Genomic DNA, 17866 nt, shown 5'->3' on the forward strand with positions numbered 1-17866 from the left:
AATTGTCAGGGCATGTTGTAAGTTGCGCAGATAATTTTTTTGTAAAAATTAAAAATTAAATACATGTTCATTATTTATTTGTTTGTTTTTTTTTTTACTCCCGTCATATTTTAAAATTTAACTTGAATACCTTTTTTTAAATAGCAAAAACAAAGTATTACATGAAAAATGCAGATGGCTTAAGCCGCTTTTTTTTTTGGTAAAAATGAGTTCTTTTTAACGATGTTTTTAGTTTATCCAGTCAAGGCGGCTGTGAGGATTACATACTTACAAACCTTCACGTTCTGGCACCTCCACATGGTACTTATTAAGCATTAGTATGCTTATTCATGAACATGCGTATGGGACGTTTACCCATGTGTGCAAAAAATTCACGTACATCCGCACATTAGCACTGGGACGACGAAATAAAATCAAACAAACGTTGAGGCAGCCAAATTAGATAAAATGGAATGATGCTTCACTTCAGCGCCCTTTTCAAATTGGTTAATCAAATGTTAACAGGGCAAAATTGGAGAAACATATTACACACAACTTGTTGCCACATATCGAATGAAGCTTGGTAATGAACATAGGAAAGAGGCATGCCAGACGATCGAGGTATATCCCCCCGTGGTCACATGCATCCTACCCATGTGCTCGCCCCAACAACGTATGCTAACGCAGACGCATACCCACATAGTGACACTCGCACGAACATTCCCACCCAAGTCGTAATGAATCGAAAAGATGACGTAAAACATGAAAACAATTTTATCACTCGCTTCATGCTTCGCACTCAGTTTTGTCTGCACATGCTTCAAAATAGACAAAATATACGAAACGAATAAAACGAATTTATTCCTTCATCTCCAAAAGAATGTAGCGCGTAAAAAGTATAAACCCAGATCGTCAACTCTGCTCAATAGTAAAAAAACTGGAAGCACCTCCTCTCCCCCCTTAACTTATGAACAAAACGTAGAAAATGAAATGCAAATGAGAAAAAAAATAGAAGAAGAAAGAGAAAGAAGGGAACAAATTAAGAAAGAAAATATTTTATTCATTAAAAAAAATTTCAAATATGTAAGTAACAGCATCCCCATCAATGTGGAAAAGAAATACACATACGAAACGTTTAAGTATAGTGACGAAATTCTTTCCTATATCTTTTTTGTAATAAATTTATTCAAACATGAACAGTATAAAAATAAAGTATACAAGGAGCACTTACAGAATGAGGCTTCCCACAGTAGATCAAATTGGGACACACACACAAATGAACTTTTCCCCCAGGATTCCAATGTGACAAAAAAATTGTCCGAAAGGAACCAAACATTAGTATCCCATTTTATACAAAAATTTGGAGATAAATTCAAATTTTTTAATAGACCAGAAAGAATTCAAAGGGAAGATTGGGCTAATATGCTTAAAATAGAACAGGAAGACAAAAATAACTTTTTTAAAAATAGAAAAGTTAAAAATGAAAAAACGAAGGAGTACTACTTTGTCATATATTCCTGCAATTGGCAGTATGAATGTATGGCACTGTACAATGCCCTCCATCGCATTTTCCACAATTCTTACAACAATGTTAATTTTTACAACATTGCGAATAGTGTAGATGGGAAGGACATACAGGCGGACGGAAACGCAGATAACGTAGACGAACTTAGTGAAAAATCAACGGATGGGGGAGAGGTAATAACCAAGGAGGACATCGAAATGATAAAAGAAATGTACATGAAAGATATGCAAAGTGGTGAAATAACTGATATAGATGGATTAATTAGCAAGGAGGAAAACGAGAAAAACGATGCAGAAACGGACTCAACGCAGGGAAATTCTGACAGTAGTAAACCACCCAGTGGGGACAAATCGAGCGGTCAAACGAAGGAAGGGTCCACGGAACCGCAAACACAGCCGGAGGAAAACAAAAAGAAAACCTTCCAAGAGATAATGGAAGAAGAAAAGAAAAAGCTAGATGAAGAATTCTTCTTATATGGATACTCAAAGTATGAAAACATCGAGCAGATAAAGAAGGAAGAAGAAATGATAAAAGAGACGAAGCAAATTATCAAGGAAGAGAAGTTAAACCAGGAAAAGCTAAACAACGAGAGAGACTTCAAAAACATTCTAAACGATTTCGCATTTCATATTAAAAATTACAATAATATGTACCAGTACGAAGTGGGTGGGGAGGATAACAAGGATCTGTCGAAAAATCCGAGCAAAAATCCGAGTACAAACCTGAACGATGAGGAAGGAAGTGCACCTCCTCAGATGACGTTCCAAACAAACTCTGCCGACAACCAATCAGCTGAAGAAACGCCCCCCAAGCAAGAAGTAAACATAAACGTCATTTTTGTTCGTCTAAGCAACAGCACAGTGATAGCCAAGACCAAAAACATAAAGGAAAAAATTAAAAAGAAATGGATCTATTCGCACGAAAAGGAAATTAAATTTTACGAATTAATCCTCTCTGTTATGTTGAATGAAAATATTTATTACAAGGACATACCCCATATGGACCTATTCTCCGTAACGTACGACAAGAAAGAATTATATGACTTTTTTAATAAAGTGAACTCAAATTTAAAGCACAGTTTCATTCACAAAAATAATGTGTACGATATTTACAATAACGTTATTAATGAGAATATGGATGTCTACAATTTTGACATCCACGATGGGGACAAAATTTCGACAAAAGGAACTACATCGGAAGACGGTATTCAGGGGGAAGCGTCTAATGGAAGCGATGACATTACCGACTCTGCCCTAAACGATAATATCCTTTTTGAAGAATTAAGTCCAGATGAAGAAGAGGAAATAGAGTCTGGAAATTATGAAGTGATATATGATGGGAGCATGGAAGACACGAATAACACCGATGAACAATTACAAAGTAATACAACAAATGCAACCGATGGCAAAGAAACAGGTACCATCCCAGATTCCTCTCCTTTAAAAGAGAAGGACCAAATGCTGTACAAAGTTATTAATAAAAAACATAATAAAAAAGAAAGAAGTAAATACGAAACATTGTTTAAAAAAAAATACAATAATATATTTTCCAACACTATTAAAAGTAAACTTTCTATTGAAAAAATTAGCTCCATACCGAGTATCCAAACACACGCCAATTGCACCATTGATACGTTTAAGAATTACCCCCTGAGTGAAATTTTTCAAAACGTCTCCGCAAATGAAAATTTTAAAATTGACGAAAATTACGTGTACTACTTTAATTATAAAATACCCAAAGAAATCTTCCCCTTTATTCTCCAAATGTCCCTAGCCTTCAAATATGAACACACCACTCTTTTGATGAATGCCCCCAAGAAGGTGCAGTTCGAGTTCAGAAATGTTTAATTGGAGGGTGCTACGTGCCCTTCGCCAAGAATTTAGAGAAAACACACACTGTGTATTATTTACCTTTTTACGCCAAGCGCGAATGCTTAGCGGAGCAGTGATATGTTTCAAGTGCAACTGGCCACTTAGCACCACCAAAATGTGCCCTATAGGGGCTTCATTTCGGAAAGGCAGAAATTCTTCCATGGGCGTTTAAAACAGTGTGCTATATCAGCACATTCTATTGCTTCTCTGATGCCCAAACTTGTCACAAACGTTAGGTTTGCACACAGCAGGCGCTTTGAACTATTCCCGCAGCAGAAAAAACGTAAAAAGTGAACACAACCATTTGAATAACAACTAACTCGCAGATGATCCGAGGATGGTATGGAACCCCCTTCCCTCCTTTTGCTTAAATCAACACATGGAAAAAAAAAAAAATGCTGCAATGTCTGCGAAGTTGCATATTAAGAATGCACACATTTGTTTAGACTATATAAAGCTGAATTAGTGTCACTTTTTTACATTTCTTTTTTCCCCATTTTTAGTCCACCATATTGGCGTATGTGTTGCGATAAAATGCATCCCGTAATTTTTTTTTTTTTTTTTTTTTTTTTTTCCCATTTGGTGAATTTTAATTTGTCTGATGAAATGACAAGATTTTTCGCAGCGTCTGCTTGCTAGTTCCATTTTCGCTGCACACATTCCAGTAGCCTACCCCCAAGAGGGTAAAACTTTTTAATTGACCATTTAATAGCATTAACAATTATCCATTTTTTTATCAATGTGTTGTATTATATGTACATGAACACATATTTCAAAAAAAAAAAAAAAAAAAACAAAGTGAAGTCACCCACATTTTGTAGCATCCCGCAGCTGCCCTCTGTGGAATGGTAAACTTCCATTTGGGAAGCCCAAGTGTTACTACATTTACATATGGGCCTCTTTCACAAACAAATATAAAAAGAACCCGCACGAAAGAGGAAATAATTTATTCCCTTTATGCGCAAGGAATGACAAATTGTTACGAAGTTACGAATTACATAAGCACGTCAAACGGGTATCCTAATTCCCTTCGATGTTCTTCTTTTTCAAACTAGCGTACTTAAAAATAGTTGCTAATTCTGTCAGTTCTGAGGCGAAACTGTTTTCCTGGCACAGCTGCAAGAATTGATCAGCATCGACATAATCTGCATACGTTCGTAAAAACACCAAGGACTCTTTTAACAGTTCCTTGCTCAGGTATGCGTTATTTTCATTTTTCAATTTTATCATTTTTTCACTTAGCATGAAAATTGTTTTATTGGTCAAAAGGAAAACCTTCTGAATGAGTTCATTCTTTTTATCCTCCAATTCTTTCATTAACATTTCGTTTTCGTTCTTGGTTTGCTTCCTCTTCAGCTTGCTCTTTTCCACGTCCATGCATTCCTTCCTAATAATTAGGTTGTCTATGCTTTCGTAAATCAGTCTCAGCACGTAGTACTCGTCTGTAAGAAGAAAGGGATGGAAATTGGTCAAAGGGGGATAAACATGGAGAAACGAATATAAATGGGCAATTGCTTAATGTGCATATGCCAATACAGGCGTATCCCCCTAATATGCATACTCACCCAAACTGGAATCCTCCAATTTCGCAAAAATAAAATGCATGACGGACAACTCCTGGACGATTTCATTCTCAAGCAAAATCGCCACAACAGCGTTCAGCAAAATGGAGTTATTAAAGTAGGCATACACAATTGACAATAATTCTATTTCGAACTGGAGCCTTTCCTCATCAGATGTAAATACACCCGAATTTTTATAATTAGAAAAAATGACCGCGTGATTTTTGAAGTTCTTTTTCAAAGAAGAAACATTTGAAGTGTCAAAAAATATGAGCGCCTTAAAAAATAAAATTAAAATGCTGTAACTGTTCCAACATACTTCACTATCTGTAAAATCACTTGAAAAAATGTAACTGTCAAAAATGGCGCCATCCAAATTGCTGGTACTTGAAAGGTTATCGAATTGCTGAATATTTTTTTCCATATTATCAAAATAATGGGGGACTTTATTCAAACACGTTTTTTCATTCATATAATTAAAAAACGTCTGAATAAACGTATTAACTGAATCTTTAAATTTGTCCAAAGCCTTCTGCTCAACGTCGTTATTATAATCATCCTCCCTACTCATGTCATAAAATTGATCTTCTATATTGTTAATCTCCTCTATGGAGTATTTCAAAATGGAGTTAAAAATGGCATACTCGTAATATGCTTCATGTTGACGGTCCACATTATACTTAAAACTGTTGCAGTAGGTGATAACCGATTTGGGAATCAAATTCTCTAATTCATTTTTATATATTAACGAACATGATTTAAAATAAAAATTTCGTATCCACTTTCGGCAATATTTCTTCTTCACACTATACATTAAATTGGTGAACTTTTTTAAATTATCTCCCATGTTGAGATTCTCTAACTCCTCCTTAAAACTCTGGGTGTCAAAAATATGTTTGTTACCATCAGTTTGGTCATTTTCTTCATCCTCTTCTTCATCGTCACTTTCTTCTTCGTCATTTTCCTCCCCTTCATCCTTTTGCGCTTTATCTGGATCTTCATTTCCTTTATCATCCTCCTCCTCATCAGAGCTGTACCTCATGTCAGCTTCAATGCAGAAGGGCATTTTGCAATCCAGGTTTTTCATCGCGTTTAGGGTGCTTTCATTTTTTTTCAGGACAACGGGGGTTCTCTTCGTGCCGGTGACGTTGTCCCCATCGTGGGCGTTTTCATTGGGTAGTTCATTGGATAGCTCATTAGCATTTTCATCTGTTTGCTCATTTGGTTGGTTAGTTGGTTGATCTGTTGGCTCCCCCTCGTCCCGCTTCCTCTTCTTCTTATTCTGGTTGGGCTCCTCCCCATTTTCCTGGCCCGTCTTCTGCATATTCTCCTCCTGCACTTTTAAAATTTTATTCATGTCGTTATACCTCCTTTTGAAGAAGTTCTCCCTACTCTTCAGCACCTTATTCTCGTAGGCAAAGTAAGACAGCATGTAGAGACAAAGCTCCATGAACAGGTAGAAGGACTCGTTGTCCAACTTGCCAATTTGCTTCAAAACAAATTTAATGCATCTGATAATTACACTTCCCAAATTTTTATTTATTAACAATAATCTATGAACGAGCGATATATAAAAGTAGTAATTCTTCTTATTAAAACAAGACAACAATTTGTTGATAATACATTCGACTAACACATTATTGTATAATTTGCTCTGCAGCTGAACGTACAGGCCTAATATCTTGGCGCTGAATTCAACGCTATTGTTATACAGTTCGATGATGTGTAAAATATGCTCCTGCATTAACCACACGTCGTGCATGTTTTTACTATCTGCATGCTTTGTCTTGAATTTAATTTGAAGACTTAAGATACTCTGCGCGCAATCATAGTTAGAAAAGAATTCCACATTTGTGCACTTCTCTATAACCATTGGAAGGGTTATTTCTTTTTTCTTATAATTCTGTTGTGATGCCACACCAGAGGTGTCATTACTTAAATTGCTTACACCGTTTTGGTAAGCGTTATCCGCTTCACCATCCACATGGTGATCTCCATTCTCCAGAAGAACAACCCTGTGAATATCGGACCCCTCTTCCTCACCAGATAAACCATCCTCCAAACTTTCCTTCTTTAAAAATATATTTTGAAATATTTCCTTCTGGTAGAACCTATGCGTAGCCACGCTTTTTAAATTATTCTCCACATAATTGTACAAAGCACTTTTCAAATAAAATAATCTATCATAAAAATTTTCACTATGTATAACACTGTTAATGTAGAAGTATATATACTCGATGGTCGCTGCGTCATTATTGTCTAGGTCTATGTTATCAATGTGTTCTTGTCTTTTTTCGATTAAATCGAAACAGCTAGTCAGCATGTTATCCAACTCCTCCTTATTCTCATCATATATCTGTTTCGATATATAAAAGAAATTGCTTAAAAACAAATACAGGATGTTGTCTCCCTTTATAAACTCCTTCTCCTTGTACAATTCGATACACAATTGGTATAAATTTTTAAATAAATTCAAACACTGACCAAATGGAAACACGTGGCAACAGCTTAAGGCGATTATGCACCTTATCCATAATAAGCAGTGTAGCGAGTTGTCCTTTATAAAAACTTCTATATTATGATTTAGCTTCAAGAACAATTGCAGCTTCAGCTTCTCATCATCCTTTGTTATTATTCCCAATATCGTTGCATATATTCCTACTTTCACTGGCATGTAAAATATGCACTCCAAAATAGCTTCAATGCATTGTGTTATTCTGCTCCTCTGTATTCTTTTACACAAATGAAATATGTCATCACTATCTATTAGCTTATCTCCTATTTTTATTATCTCATTTTTGATAATATGTAGCTCTATCTCCTCCATGGTTCTTTTCCTAAATGGCTACTAAGCAGAGCGAGCTACCTTCTTAGGTTGCCTTATACTTGTGTATAGAGGTAGACCTTTCCGTTGATGCGATTTACTATGTGAAGATAAAAAAAGGGGAAAAATATATTGGGAAGGAAGCCCCAAAAAAACAAAAACAAAAATCCCCACCAAGTTGAAAAAAAAGTGGGAATACGCTCAAAATGATGCGCACAAATATGTACAAAAATAATACCCCATGTAGGAAAAAAAAAAAAATTTATCACAAAAAAAATGTGATTATATTGAAAGAACATCCCAAATTAGAGGGGTAAAACGAAGGATGGATTCATAATTTACCAAATTATGCATACGTAATTGTTACCCCAATGTGGCAAACCATTTTAGCTTCACACGAAAATTTAAAACAATCAAAAGGTGATTAATGATGGAAGAATTGATGCGGGGGCAAGCGAAAAAAAAGAAAAAAAAAAAAAAAAGAAAGGCCTATTCTCATCAGCCTATATAAAATACTCATTAAGTAATACCGAGTCGATACAATCCACGGATAAAAAAAAATTCTCTGTTCACTGCAAAAAATGATTAATTAAAAAGAAAACCTCGCTTGCAAAATATACAGCATGGTATAGAAAAACGATTGAAACTTAAAAACAGGTTTTCTTTTAAAAAAAAATCAACACAACAATGGAGCGTACCTAGGGGGGCCAACACAACAGGGACTGCACCATATAAAAAAAGTTCCTTTTTCTCAACCCTGTCAAAAAAATACCACCAAAATGTAGAACTGGGGAAGGGAAAAAAAAAAAAAAAAAATATGCCACAAATGATAACCCTGTTTTGGACTGTAAATTTCCCGAGGAGTTTCGTAACAGCTAAAAAATTAACATTATGATAAAATAAAAATGTTCACCAAATAGCTGCAAAATGTCCTCTGTCAATTTTCCGCTTCGTCAAGGGCGAATAACTGCAGCTGTGAACCCTACCTGAAAAGGTACAACCACATTGTAGGCACACAAAAATGTATTACAGTGATATCAACGGTGCATCGTTACAAGCCCACCAAAATAAATCCTCCCAATGGAACCATATAAAAGGTGTGAGGTATCTGGCCCAAAGGCCATCACACGTGAGAAAATGATCCTCCACGAAATTTACGTTCCCGTCTGACACAGAACCCCGTATGTTCTACCATTTCTCATTTCAAACGGATAGCATGAGGCCTCCTCGAATGCCACACAAATAGCTCTTTGCGTAATCTTAACATTTGAAATGATGTGAAACGACAACTGCACTTTGTATGCCGAACAGATAGGCTGAACCGGTCAAAAAAAAAAAAAAAAAAAAAAAAAGGGACCGAGCACATGGGTCACAGTTTAAGCAGTATTCCATCCCAACTAATATTCTTTTTGACTTGCGCAAAAGCGCCATAAGGTTAAAATTAAGAGGAATAAACCTATCCGCAAAATGCACTACGCATATGCACACCTACATACATATATATATATAGGGCGAAAAAAATATCTGGCGGTGTCTACCCCGAAGGAAACACCATTTCCACGCGACCATAAGTGGGCCATACAAAACAACGGCCGCGCGAATTAACCCACACACAGTGTTTACAAAAAAAAGTGCGGGTAATTGAGCATTATGGAATACCGCAAATTCTGAGTGACGTGCTCGGGAAACACAAACAACTTCAACTTCTCTCGTATCTTAAAAAAAGAGATAAAAAGGAAGGTGGGCTGGCCAGAGTTCACATTATCACCCTTGTCAGTTTCACCAAAAAGGCCGAAACCGAATTCTTTAATTTTGATGTTCAAGCAGATCTCTTTATCGCGCTCATTTTCATAACCGTAAGAGTTGTACATACACAAAAGTATGTTCAGTATATCCATCAAATGGTCAAATGCTTTCTTCGCTTTGTTTCTCACAATAGAGAGGTAAATATAATTATATACCTTTTCCCACATGTCTGCCTCGCCTATTTGGTGCAAAAATATTTTGTTGCAAAAAAGGAATTGGAAAAATGTTTTTAGTATGGATAAAATGCTCACATTATCTTTGCTAACCTCAAATAGGAGGCATATGAATTTTTCTATGTGATTGGAAAAAGAAGCTTCTTCCCCTATTGGGAGTACGCTGTGTTGGCTGTTTTGTGTGTCATCCGGAACGCTTCTTTCGATTTGTCTAATTTTCCAATATTTATTTGTATCACCTTGTGCCTCCCCCGACTGTTCAATACGCATACCATTTACGATATCTTCCTGATGATGCTTCTCATTTGTTTCGAATCGGAAGCTATGGAGGTGCTCCATTTTAAAGAGCCTGTTTAAATACTGATAGTTGAAAAGGTGCAACCAAGTCCTCATGTCATCTTCCCTGGAGAGGAAATAACAGAACAGGCACATCCCCAACTTAAAGAAGTGGACACATAAGCTGCTGTCATAATTAGCGACACTCTCACTACAACTGTGGAAGTATTTATTTATAAAAAAAAGGACACACTTCCATAATTTTACAAAATTAAAATTCTCCAAATGAGTAGAGGGAATATTAAAAACGAATAGGTACATGTGCTGAAAAAGCTCAAATTCTCGTACATCCGGAAGGACGTCCAAAATGTCATTAAACAGGCTGTAAATCTCTGCCGCATCAAATGGAACCCCTTTTTCAATCACCTCACGGTTGACGGATGCATTTTCCAATTTGTCCCCATTCGCCTTACTTCTAACCACAAGGAAGAGCATAAAAGTAAGGCATTTTAGAAGCGCCAAAATGGAGCAGAAGCAAAGGTCACCTTCCCCATTTCTGGCCCCCGTAAACAAGTCCCTTATCTTGCAGTACAAATTTAAAAACTTTTCCACATTTTCACTTTCCAATTCGTCACAATTTTCCCCCTTATACATGTCAATAAAAAAATCGATAAATTTTTCTATTGATGTAAAGCATGCCTTCTTATCCTTCGTGAACGGGGAATCCAAAAAGGTGTAGAACTGTTCTACGTATTGACTGAAAAATTTGTAAAAGTGAAAAATATTTCTCTTTTGTAAAATTTCGTACACATCTTTATAATAATTATTGTCAACGTTTTTCATATTTTTTATTATAAAACTTGTGGCAATTAATTTGGACTCCATTTTTTTTAGCAATCTCTTATTTTCCTCTTCGAATGTTTTTTTATTTCCCATTTCCTTTTCGCGCACTGAAACAATTTCTGCTGTAAGAACTTTGGTCATTGCCCCACGCAGATGTGCTGAGATGATCACATTCCGGTTCGACACAAGTAAAGTTAATTCCTTTTCAACATACATTTTTACCCTTTCCTCTGCATCACTCCCTTGGTGTAAAATTAATTCCGGGTTGACTATGGTGAAGCTTCTTACCAGTTCACCGATTACGGTTAAAAGGGGCAGACACGTCGACGCATCATCACAACCGAACGGTGGACCACCTATTTCTTGTTCCACCTTCGCCTTGAAGCTGCCTCCTTCGATAAATTCCTTCACCTGGCAGTTCACATTATGCACCACCTTTAAATCTTCGTACTGTTTTACATCCCCTACTCTCTTTTGGTCCCTGAAAATATTCTCATCATCCAAATCGAGGAGGTATTTCTTCTTCAGCAAGTAAAGAATTACCTCACTGCAGTAATTTCTAGCCTGCTGCGCGTCCTTAACATGGCGAATCGATTCGAAATTTTCACCCAGCAACGTACCATGAACAAACTTTACATAATGGTAAAACGGAATTCTGTGCACCAAGTAGTACAACAACTCGTTCAAATGGGACAAGTAACAATTGGACAAATGCTTTGAGATAAACTCCGAAATGAAGGAAAAAACCGTTATGCAAAATTGCACATTTGAAAATGCATTACCCTTTAGTAACACTTCGTACCTATCTAGTAACTTCACAATTACAAAAGAAACAGAACTTAACATAAACTTACCCACATTTTTTTCTTCTAATAAAAATGAAAAAATATATTTTGCGCTCTCTTCGATGTCTGTTAAATGTTCATAGTTGCTGATTATTTTCTCTAAAATTTCTTTTTCCTTTTCTAAATTATTGTACTTAACCAATTTTACAAAAAAAATTTCCTTCTTTGTGTAATTATCGTCCTTCCCCTCATTTGGTATTCCAACATCGCTATAATCTGTTTCCATCTTTTCGCTGTTATGTATATAAAACTGCAGCAGCGTCTTCACGTCGAAGGTGAGGCCTTCCGATGAGAGAATGCAACTGTTCAAGCAGTCTCTAAAATATAGCTCTACCTTTTTGTTACTTTCAAATTTTTGATAATACTGTAGTAATTTTTGTAAAATTTCGTTCGTATGGTTACCTCCTTTGGGGACATTTTCCTCAAGGGTCCCCTCTTCTTCCTTACTATGCACCTTCATTCTGCATGATTCTCCACCTGGGGTACTCCCCACACTGTTCAGAGTGAATAATCCACTACCCCCAACAGGGATGTTATTACCCCCTTGCGGGTTACCCATCTCGGAGAAAAACCTAACACACGCACTTTTAAATGTATTCAAAAAGGTGATGCATATTTCCTTGTTCATCAGGGATGACTCAATAACCGAACAAATGAAGGATAGAAACGGGCCAACCTTTTGGCAAAACGTATTTAGGTCTATCTTCTTAAGAATATCTGTTAGGAAGATCAACATGGCATCGTTAATTAGCTCGTTATGGTTAACCGTGGAGAATGTAGTCAGCTCTGTGCTGAGGGCATCCATGACGCAAGCAGAATCTGCGGTGTTGATGTTCATTTGTAGGAACTCCCGCTCTACCCGCTTCATAGTCCTACTCACATCTGTCACTGTTATGTGTTGAAAAATTTTTAATTTTATTATTTCCTGCCGCGCTTTTATCGTTCGTACTAGCAGCTCCTTACAAATGGCCTTTACGATATGGCAAAGTCTCTTATTAACCTTCTTAAAATCGTTCACACTGGGGGAGGGGTCGAATTGATACGGATGCACCTGGTCGCTACCAACAGCATGATACCTAGTGTAACCCCCTCTTAACTTACCCAACAAGTAAGCCATTCCATATCTGTCCAAATGGTTACCTCCGTCGTATTTCCCCCCCTCGTGGGCGAAAAATTCCCTCATTTTTTTGTCGCACCTGTACAGCGCCAAGTCAGAGTACTGCATGAACAGAAAGGCATACACATAGCTAAAGCAATGCCTTCCTAGGGATGTGTAATGCCCAATTAATTCAATGTTCCTTTCGCTACTAACATAATCATATACATTGTTCAGGACGTAATCCTTTCTACTTTCAAACTTTTTTATTTCGTTTATAAAATTATTATCTACTTCTTTTTCCTTCTTTCTAAAATACGTTTTGTATAGCAAATTTTCATTCGCATCACTGAAGGTGCAGTGCACCCCTTCGGCGAATCTTTCCACCATTGCGATAGGCGCACCGATGGAGTTGCTGGTTTTACTGTCTGACGTCGCCTGTTCGTTCGATTCGTCTTGGTTATCAGCTCTCCCCTTGGATTCGCCCAGAAGGGATATATCGTCATAAAAATCCTTTGCCTGCTCCAAAATGTCGCAACTCATTTTTCGCTCCTTCGTTATAATCGCATTTTTCCCTTTCGTGAATTTTGCAACATTTGAAAAGGCCTCCATGCTGCCCATGCTATCAATCTTTTCTGCGCCGTTTGACGATGCAGTGACACAATTGTCCTCTTCAATAGTTGTGCCTTTTCCCCTGCTGGTTTCTGCTCCCCTTAAAAACCAAAGTACCCTCACCAGGTTTTCCACATCATTGATGTCTACAATAAACTGCACCGAAAGGGCAAAGAACAAACTGCTTAACGCTACGAAGCAGTACTCAGAATATACATCGCTCCTCGATTTGATAACCGAAATGAGAAACTCCGATATCGATGTAAAGTTCCTCTTTATATGCTCCAAAAATGGGTTGTAATTTATAACATAGCACAAAATTATGCACAGAAATTTGTTTCCATCTTTTGCCCTCATTTGCATATGCCCCAAAACCGAACTCAATAAATCAGATGCTATCTGATCCGCATAGATTCTTTCCAATCGCAGAATCATGTGCGATACGTAACGACCATAGAGTTGTTGAATTTGTAAATTATCCACATGGAAAGAGTCCCTTATGTCCTCTTTCAGAAGGGCATTTATCCCATCATCCCTCAGCGTGGGTAAGCAGCTTAACAGCTTTAACACATTTTTCACTAAACATATATTAGCGCCATTTAAATTCTCCTTAGCGTATTTTAATATCCCCATGAGGACCTCCACAATGTATCTAATTTGAACAACGAAATCTTCCCCCCCTTGGGGCAATTCTGAGTATCTACTTTCTTTTACAATTTTAAGCCACGTCTGCACAAAGTGTCTCGAAAAAAACACCAAACGGAGAAACTTAAAACAGTACCTCAACAAATCGATCTGTTCGATGTTTTTCTTTTCCTTGAAATACCTATGATGTGTGTGAAGCAAGCAATTCGTAACCACTTCTACAACCTTGTAATACCTCTCATCAATTTTTTTTTCCTTTTTTATTAGGTAGCCAAATAGGTACATATGTGCGCATAGTACGTAATTGTCCTCCTTCGATTTTTCGGCCACTTCTTCCACATTTTCTGACGTGAAGCTGACCAGTTGATTGTCAAATAGGTTGGCGTGCGTTTCTTTGCCTAGCAGATATATTCTGCACAACAACTTTGTTGCCTTCTTTACCAGCTTGTGATTGCCTACGTATAACATGTTGCTTAGAATTACCTGCATTCTTGTCTTTGCTAAAATGGCCAAATGGGTGTACAGCCCCCTCTCGCTCTTTTGTAAAATTTCAAATTGTTCCCTCCTAAAGTTCGCTTCTGCTTCTTCCTCTTTCATTCTCTCCAGAAACCTACGTAACTTCTTCAAAATCAGCGTAAAAACGGAGCAGTACACAACTAGGTAATCCTCCTTCATGTTTCTTTCACGATTTACCGTCCCCATTAGAAACAGGTCCAGTATCAAAAGGGCATAATAGACACTTTCCACGTGGGAGAAGGGGAAAAAGTTTATCTTGCTATAATACTGAACCAGATTGTGCAGTTGGTCTAGCCTATATTCTGCATAATGCGTGTTTGCATATTCGGTTAAAAGGTCTGCACTTTGTATGGCAACACAGCTGGGTTGCGCTATTTGGCTGTACTTTAATGATTCTTCTTCGCAATTTCGCTCGTCACAATTGTATACGTCACCATTGCATTCTTCGCAACTGTTCTCCACGCTTACCTCACCATATGAAGTACCAAACGGGCGAACCACCCACCCGTCCTTCACGCGAAACAACTTTTTCGAAATAAAAAAGGTGTACTCATCAAACGTGATCTTCCTTTCCTCCTTCTGCTCTTTCAAATAATCCCTTGCTAAGTCTGACAAAACGACATTACTACTCCCTTCAAACAGTAGCGGGTAGTACACACATTCACAGCTCCCCGGGGTGAATATGCTAACTGCCCATTTCATCACCATACTAATTAGCAAGGCGTTATCTGCGAACGGTACAAATTGGTCCAATAAATGCTCAACATTCTGCGCTATTATTTTTCGAATGTCTTCTCTCCCTGTTGGAGCAAATACCTCTTTCTTCCACTTCGAGCCAAACGGTCCATTTTGTCCTGATGAAATGGAGTTACCCATATGGTCACGATATTCCGCATTTTCTTCTACACCATTTACGCACTCCCCCCCCTGCATGCACCTCTGGAAGTACTTCTCCAGGGAGAATAGAACTTTGGTTATATTATTATGCTGTATATAGGACTGGCTACTCCTCCTCTTAAACCTTTTCAGCTTATCAAAGAAGGAGTAAGCCAAAGTGTACGCCCTTCCCAACACGGTCATATTAATTTTGTCCTCCTGGAGAAGCTTTTCGAAAAATTTATCTATCATAGTAGAGATATCTGTAAGTGCCCCGTAATTGTCACTACCATCATGGGTAGCATCCGTTCCTTCCTCATCCAACCCTTTCAGATAACAAAAAATGAGGTGGAAGATGCACTCAACATATTCATGCAGAAACTCATTTGATGATTTTTCTAGAATGAACAACATTAAGCTGAAGAGGCACTTTTTCAAATCTTCATTTTTCAGCCTGATGGTGTATCCACGTCGATTTAGAAATTTCACAAACTCTGTTCTCTCATGGAACGAAAGTTGAAATTTGGAAAACTCTGTCTCAAAGTGGATATTCTTCATATCATTTTCAAAATGGAAGAAAAAAAAGAATATATAACTCATCAACGAGTGCAAGTGCGCCTTATCAACCGCTACCTCAGAGCTGTTCATAAATAAATTCAAAATTTTTACTGCATATTCTATTGGGTACATATTATTATCAAAATATTTCAGTATGTCCAAATTTGTTTCTACAAAATGGGCGTCATTAAAATTTACAAATCGCTTCTTCCCAAGGAGCAGCGAATTGGCATACTCCTTAATTTCGTCATACTTCTCAGTAGAGCATATAACGTATGAAGCGTAACACACATTGTGATTGCACACAAAACTGCTCAAAAAGTAAAGCGTATTTTTCTTCATTTTTATGTGATTTTGCACCGAGTAATTTTTACTATTTCGAAATTTGTCCTTATATATCTTAATAACATCACTTGGAAGGAATTTTATTTCTTCCACATTTTTACAGTATATTGGTATCGCCAAAAATTCATTCATGTGTTTTATGAACTGGAAAATCTGATTGTCCAATGAAGACTTCTCCTTATTACCCTCCCCAGAGAAGTACTCCTCCATCTCCTTCTTATTCCTCTCACCATTTAGAATCTCCAAACATTCGATAAACTTTATCATCAGAAGGATACCCACTTCCCTGTCCACTGATAACTTGGCGCCATTCTCTATTAGCACCTTTTGAAATTTTATCTTCTCTCCATCGTTTGCGCCCTTAAAACCGATATCTAAAAATATAGACAAGGTGCTGTTGTATAGGATTCTGTTCCCCTTCGCTTTCCCCACGTGTTGGAAATAATTCCCCACTATATCCGACAGGGGCAGGTCAATCCATTCAAAAGATTTGCATCTCAAAATACAGTGACTCACAATTTCTATCAGTGTTCTTTGGGGAGTCCCTTCGATTGTTAACAATTCGTGCAGAAGCACGGGGATGAACTGAAAGAAAAAAAAGCATAACAAGTAAAATAAGCACAATGTATTTCAACCCATATGGTAAAGAAAAGAACAAAATGTACAACACACTATGCCGCCTTAAGTCACATAACCCTTCCCACAAAACAACCATGTGAAGCGCACGTAATGTTACTTTATACAAGACAGGCTTAATCTTGTCATCCTTCGTTAAGCACAAATGTAGCAGGATATCCTCGTAGCTCTTTTTCTTCACCTCCTCCACGGACATTTTTGCAGCAAAATGTGCCAAAAAAAGAACAAGCGGAAAAATGTTCAAAAAATGGGTCACTTAATTTATGCAATTTTTATGATTCTTCACTTCTACGCTAGCTTCAAAAAATGGAGAAAAAATGAACAACGAAGTCACCATGCAAAGTGGCCTTCCCTTTTCAGCATACCACTATCACTATGTTAAATCTACGCCCGGTCACCTTCATAATGACGCATGGGAATCACCCCCTGCGTGTGCTACAAGCAGGAAAAAAAAATAAAAGCAACAAAAAAAGGGAAAAGCATTTTGCCAAAATTGAACAATTTAAAGCCAACCAGTCGTAATACTGATTGTGCAATAGATTAAATTTAAAATGGTGAAAAAAAAAATAAAATGAAATAAAAAAAAAACCGTTTGATGTGTCCTCATCAGTCAAGGCACGCTCAGTTCGGCATTGCGACATGTGCACAAAACTATACGAGGAATTAATCCATTTTACACATTTTTCAATTTCCCCCCCAAAAAAAAAACGTCAATTTTGAGGACGCAAAAAAGTGTACATACCTGAGGGTTACATACCCTTCTGCTTCTCCTACCCAAGGTGTGCGAAATAATTCCCAAACAAGAAAACATCTCTACGGCCCTCTCAACTTTTTCACGTTTCTTAATTATTTCCCATTTCGGCGAATACATTTCACCC

General features: G+C 37.3%; 3 protein-coding genes across 3 annotated transcripts; 1 reads left to right on the plus strand and 2 right to left on the minus strand.

Moving 5' to 3' along the window:
- Window positions 1–741: 741 nt before the first annotated feature.
- On the plus strand, window positions 742–3351 carry PCOAH_00031960 (Uncharacterized protein; the record flags this gene model as incomplete). The annotated part of the gene is made up of 1 exon (XM_020059991.1): window positions 742–3351. One exon carries the CDS (start codon window positions 742–744, stop codon window positions 3349–3351), a length of 2610 nt encoding a protein of 869 aa, XP_019916047.1.
- A 1007-nt stretch (window positions 3352–4358) lies between these two features.
- On the minus strand, window positions 4359–7764 carry PCOAH_00031970 (Uncharacterized protein; the record flags this gene model as incomplete). The annotated part of the gene is made up of 2 exons (XM_020059992.1): window positions 4359–4817; window positions 4941–7764. The coding sequence occupies 2 exons, from the start codon at window positions 7762–7764 to the stop codon at window positions 4396–4398; spliced, it is 3246 nt and encodes a 1081-aa protein (XP_019915898.1).
- Window positions 7765–9380: 1616 nt separating this feature from the next.
- PCOAH_00031980 (Uncharacterized protein) lies at window positions 9381–17184 on the minus strand (the record flags this gene model as incomplete). Its single annotated transcript, XM_020059993.1, has 2 exons — window positions 9381–16937; window positions 17089–17184. The coding sequence occupies 2 exons, from the start codon at window positions 17182–17184 to the stop codon at window positions 9381–9383; spliced, it is 7653 nt and encodes a 2550-aa protein (XP_019916008.1).
- Between the last annotated feature and the right edge of the window lie 682 nt (window positions 17185–17866).

This window comes from Plasmodium coatneyi, chromosome 11 (assembly GCF_001680005.1).
Source record: "Plasmodium coatneyi strain Hackeri chromosome 11, complete sequence".
Taxonomy (NCBI): Eukaryota; Apicomplexa; class Aconoidasida; order Haemosporida; family Plasmodiidae; genus Plasmodium; species Plasmodium coatneyi.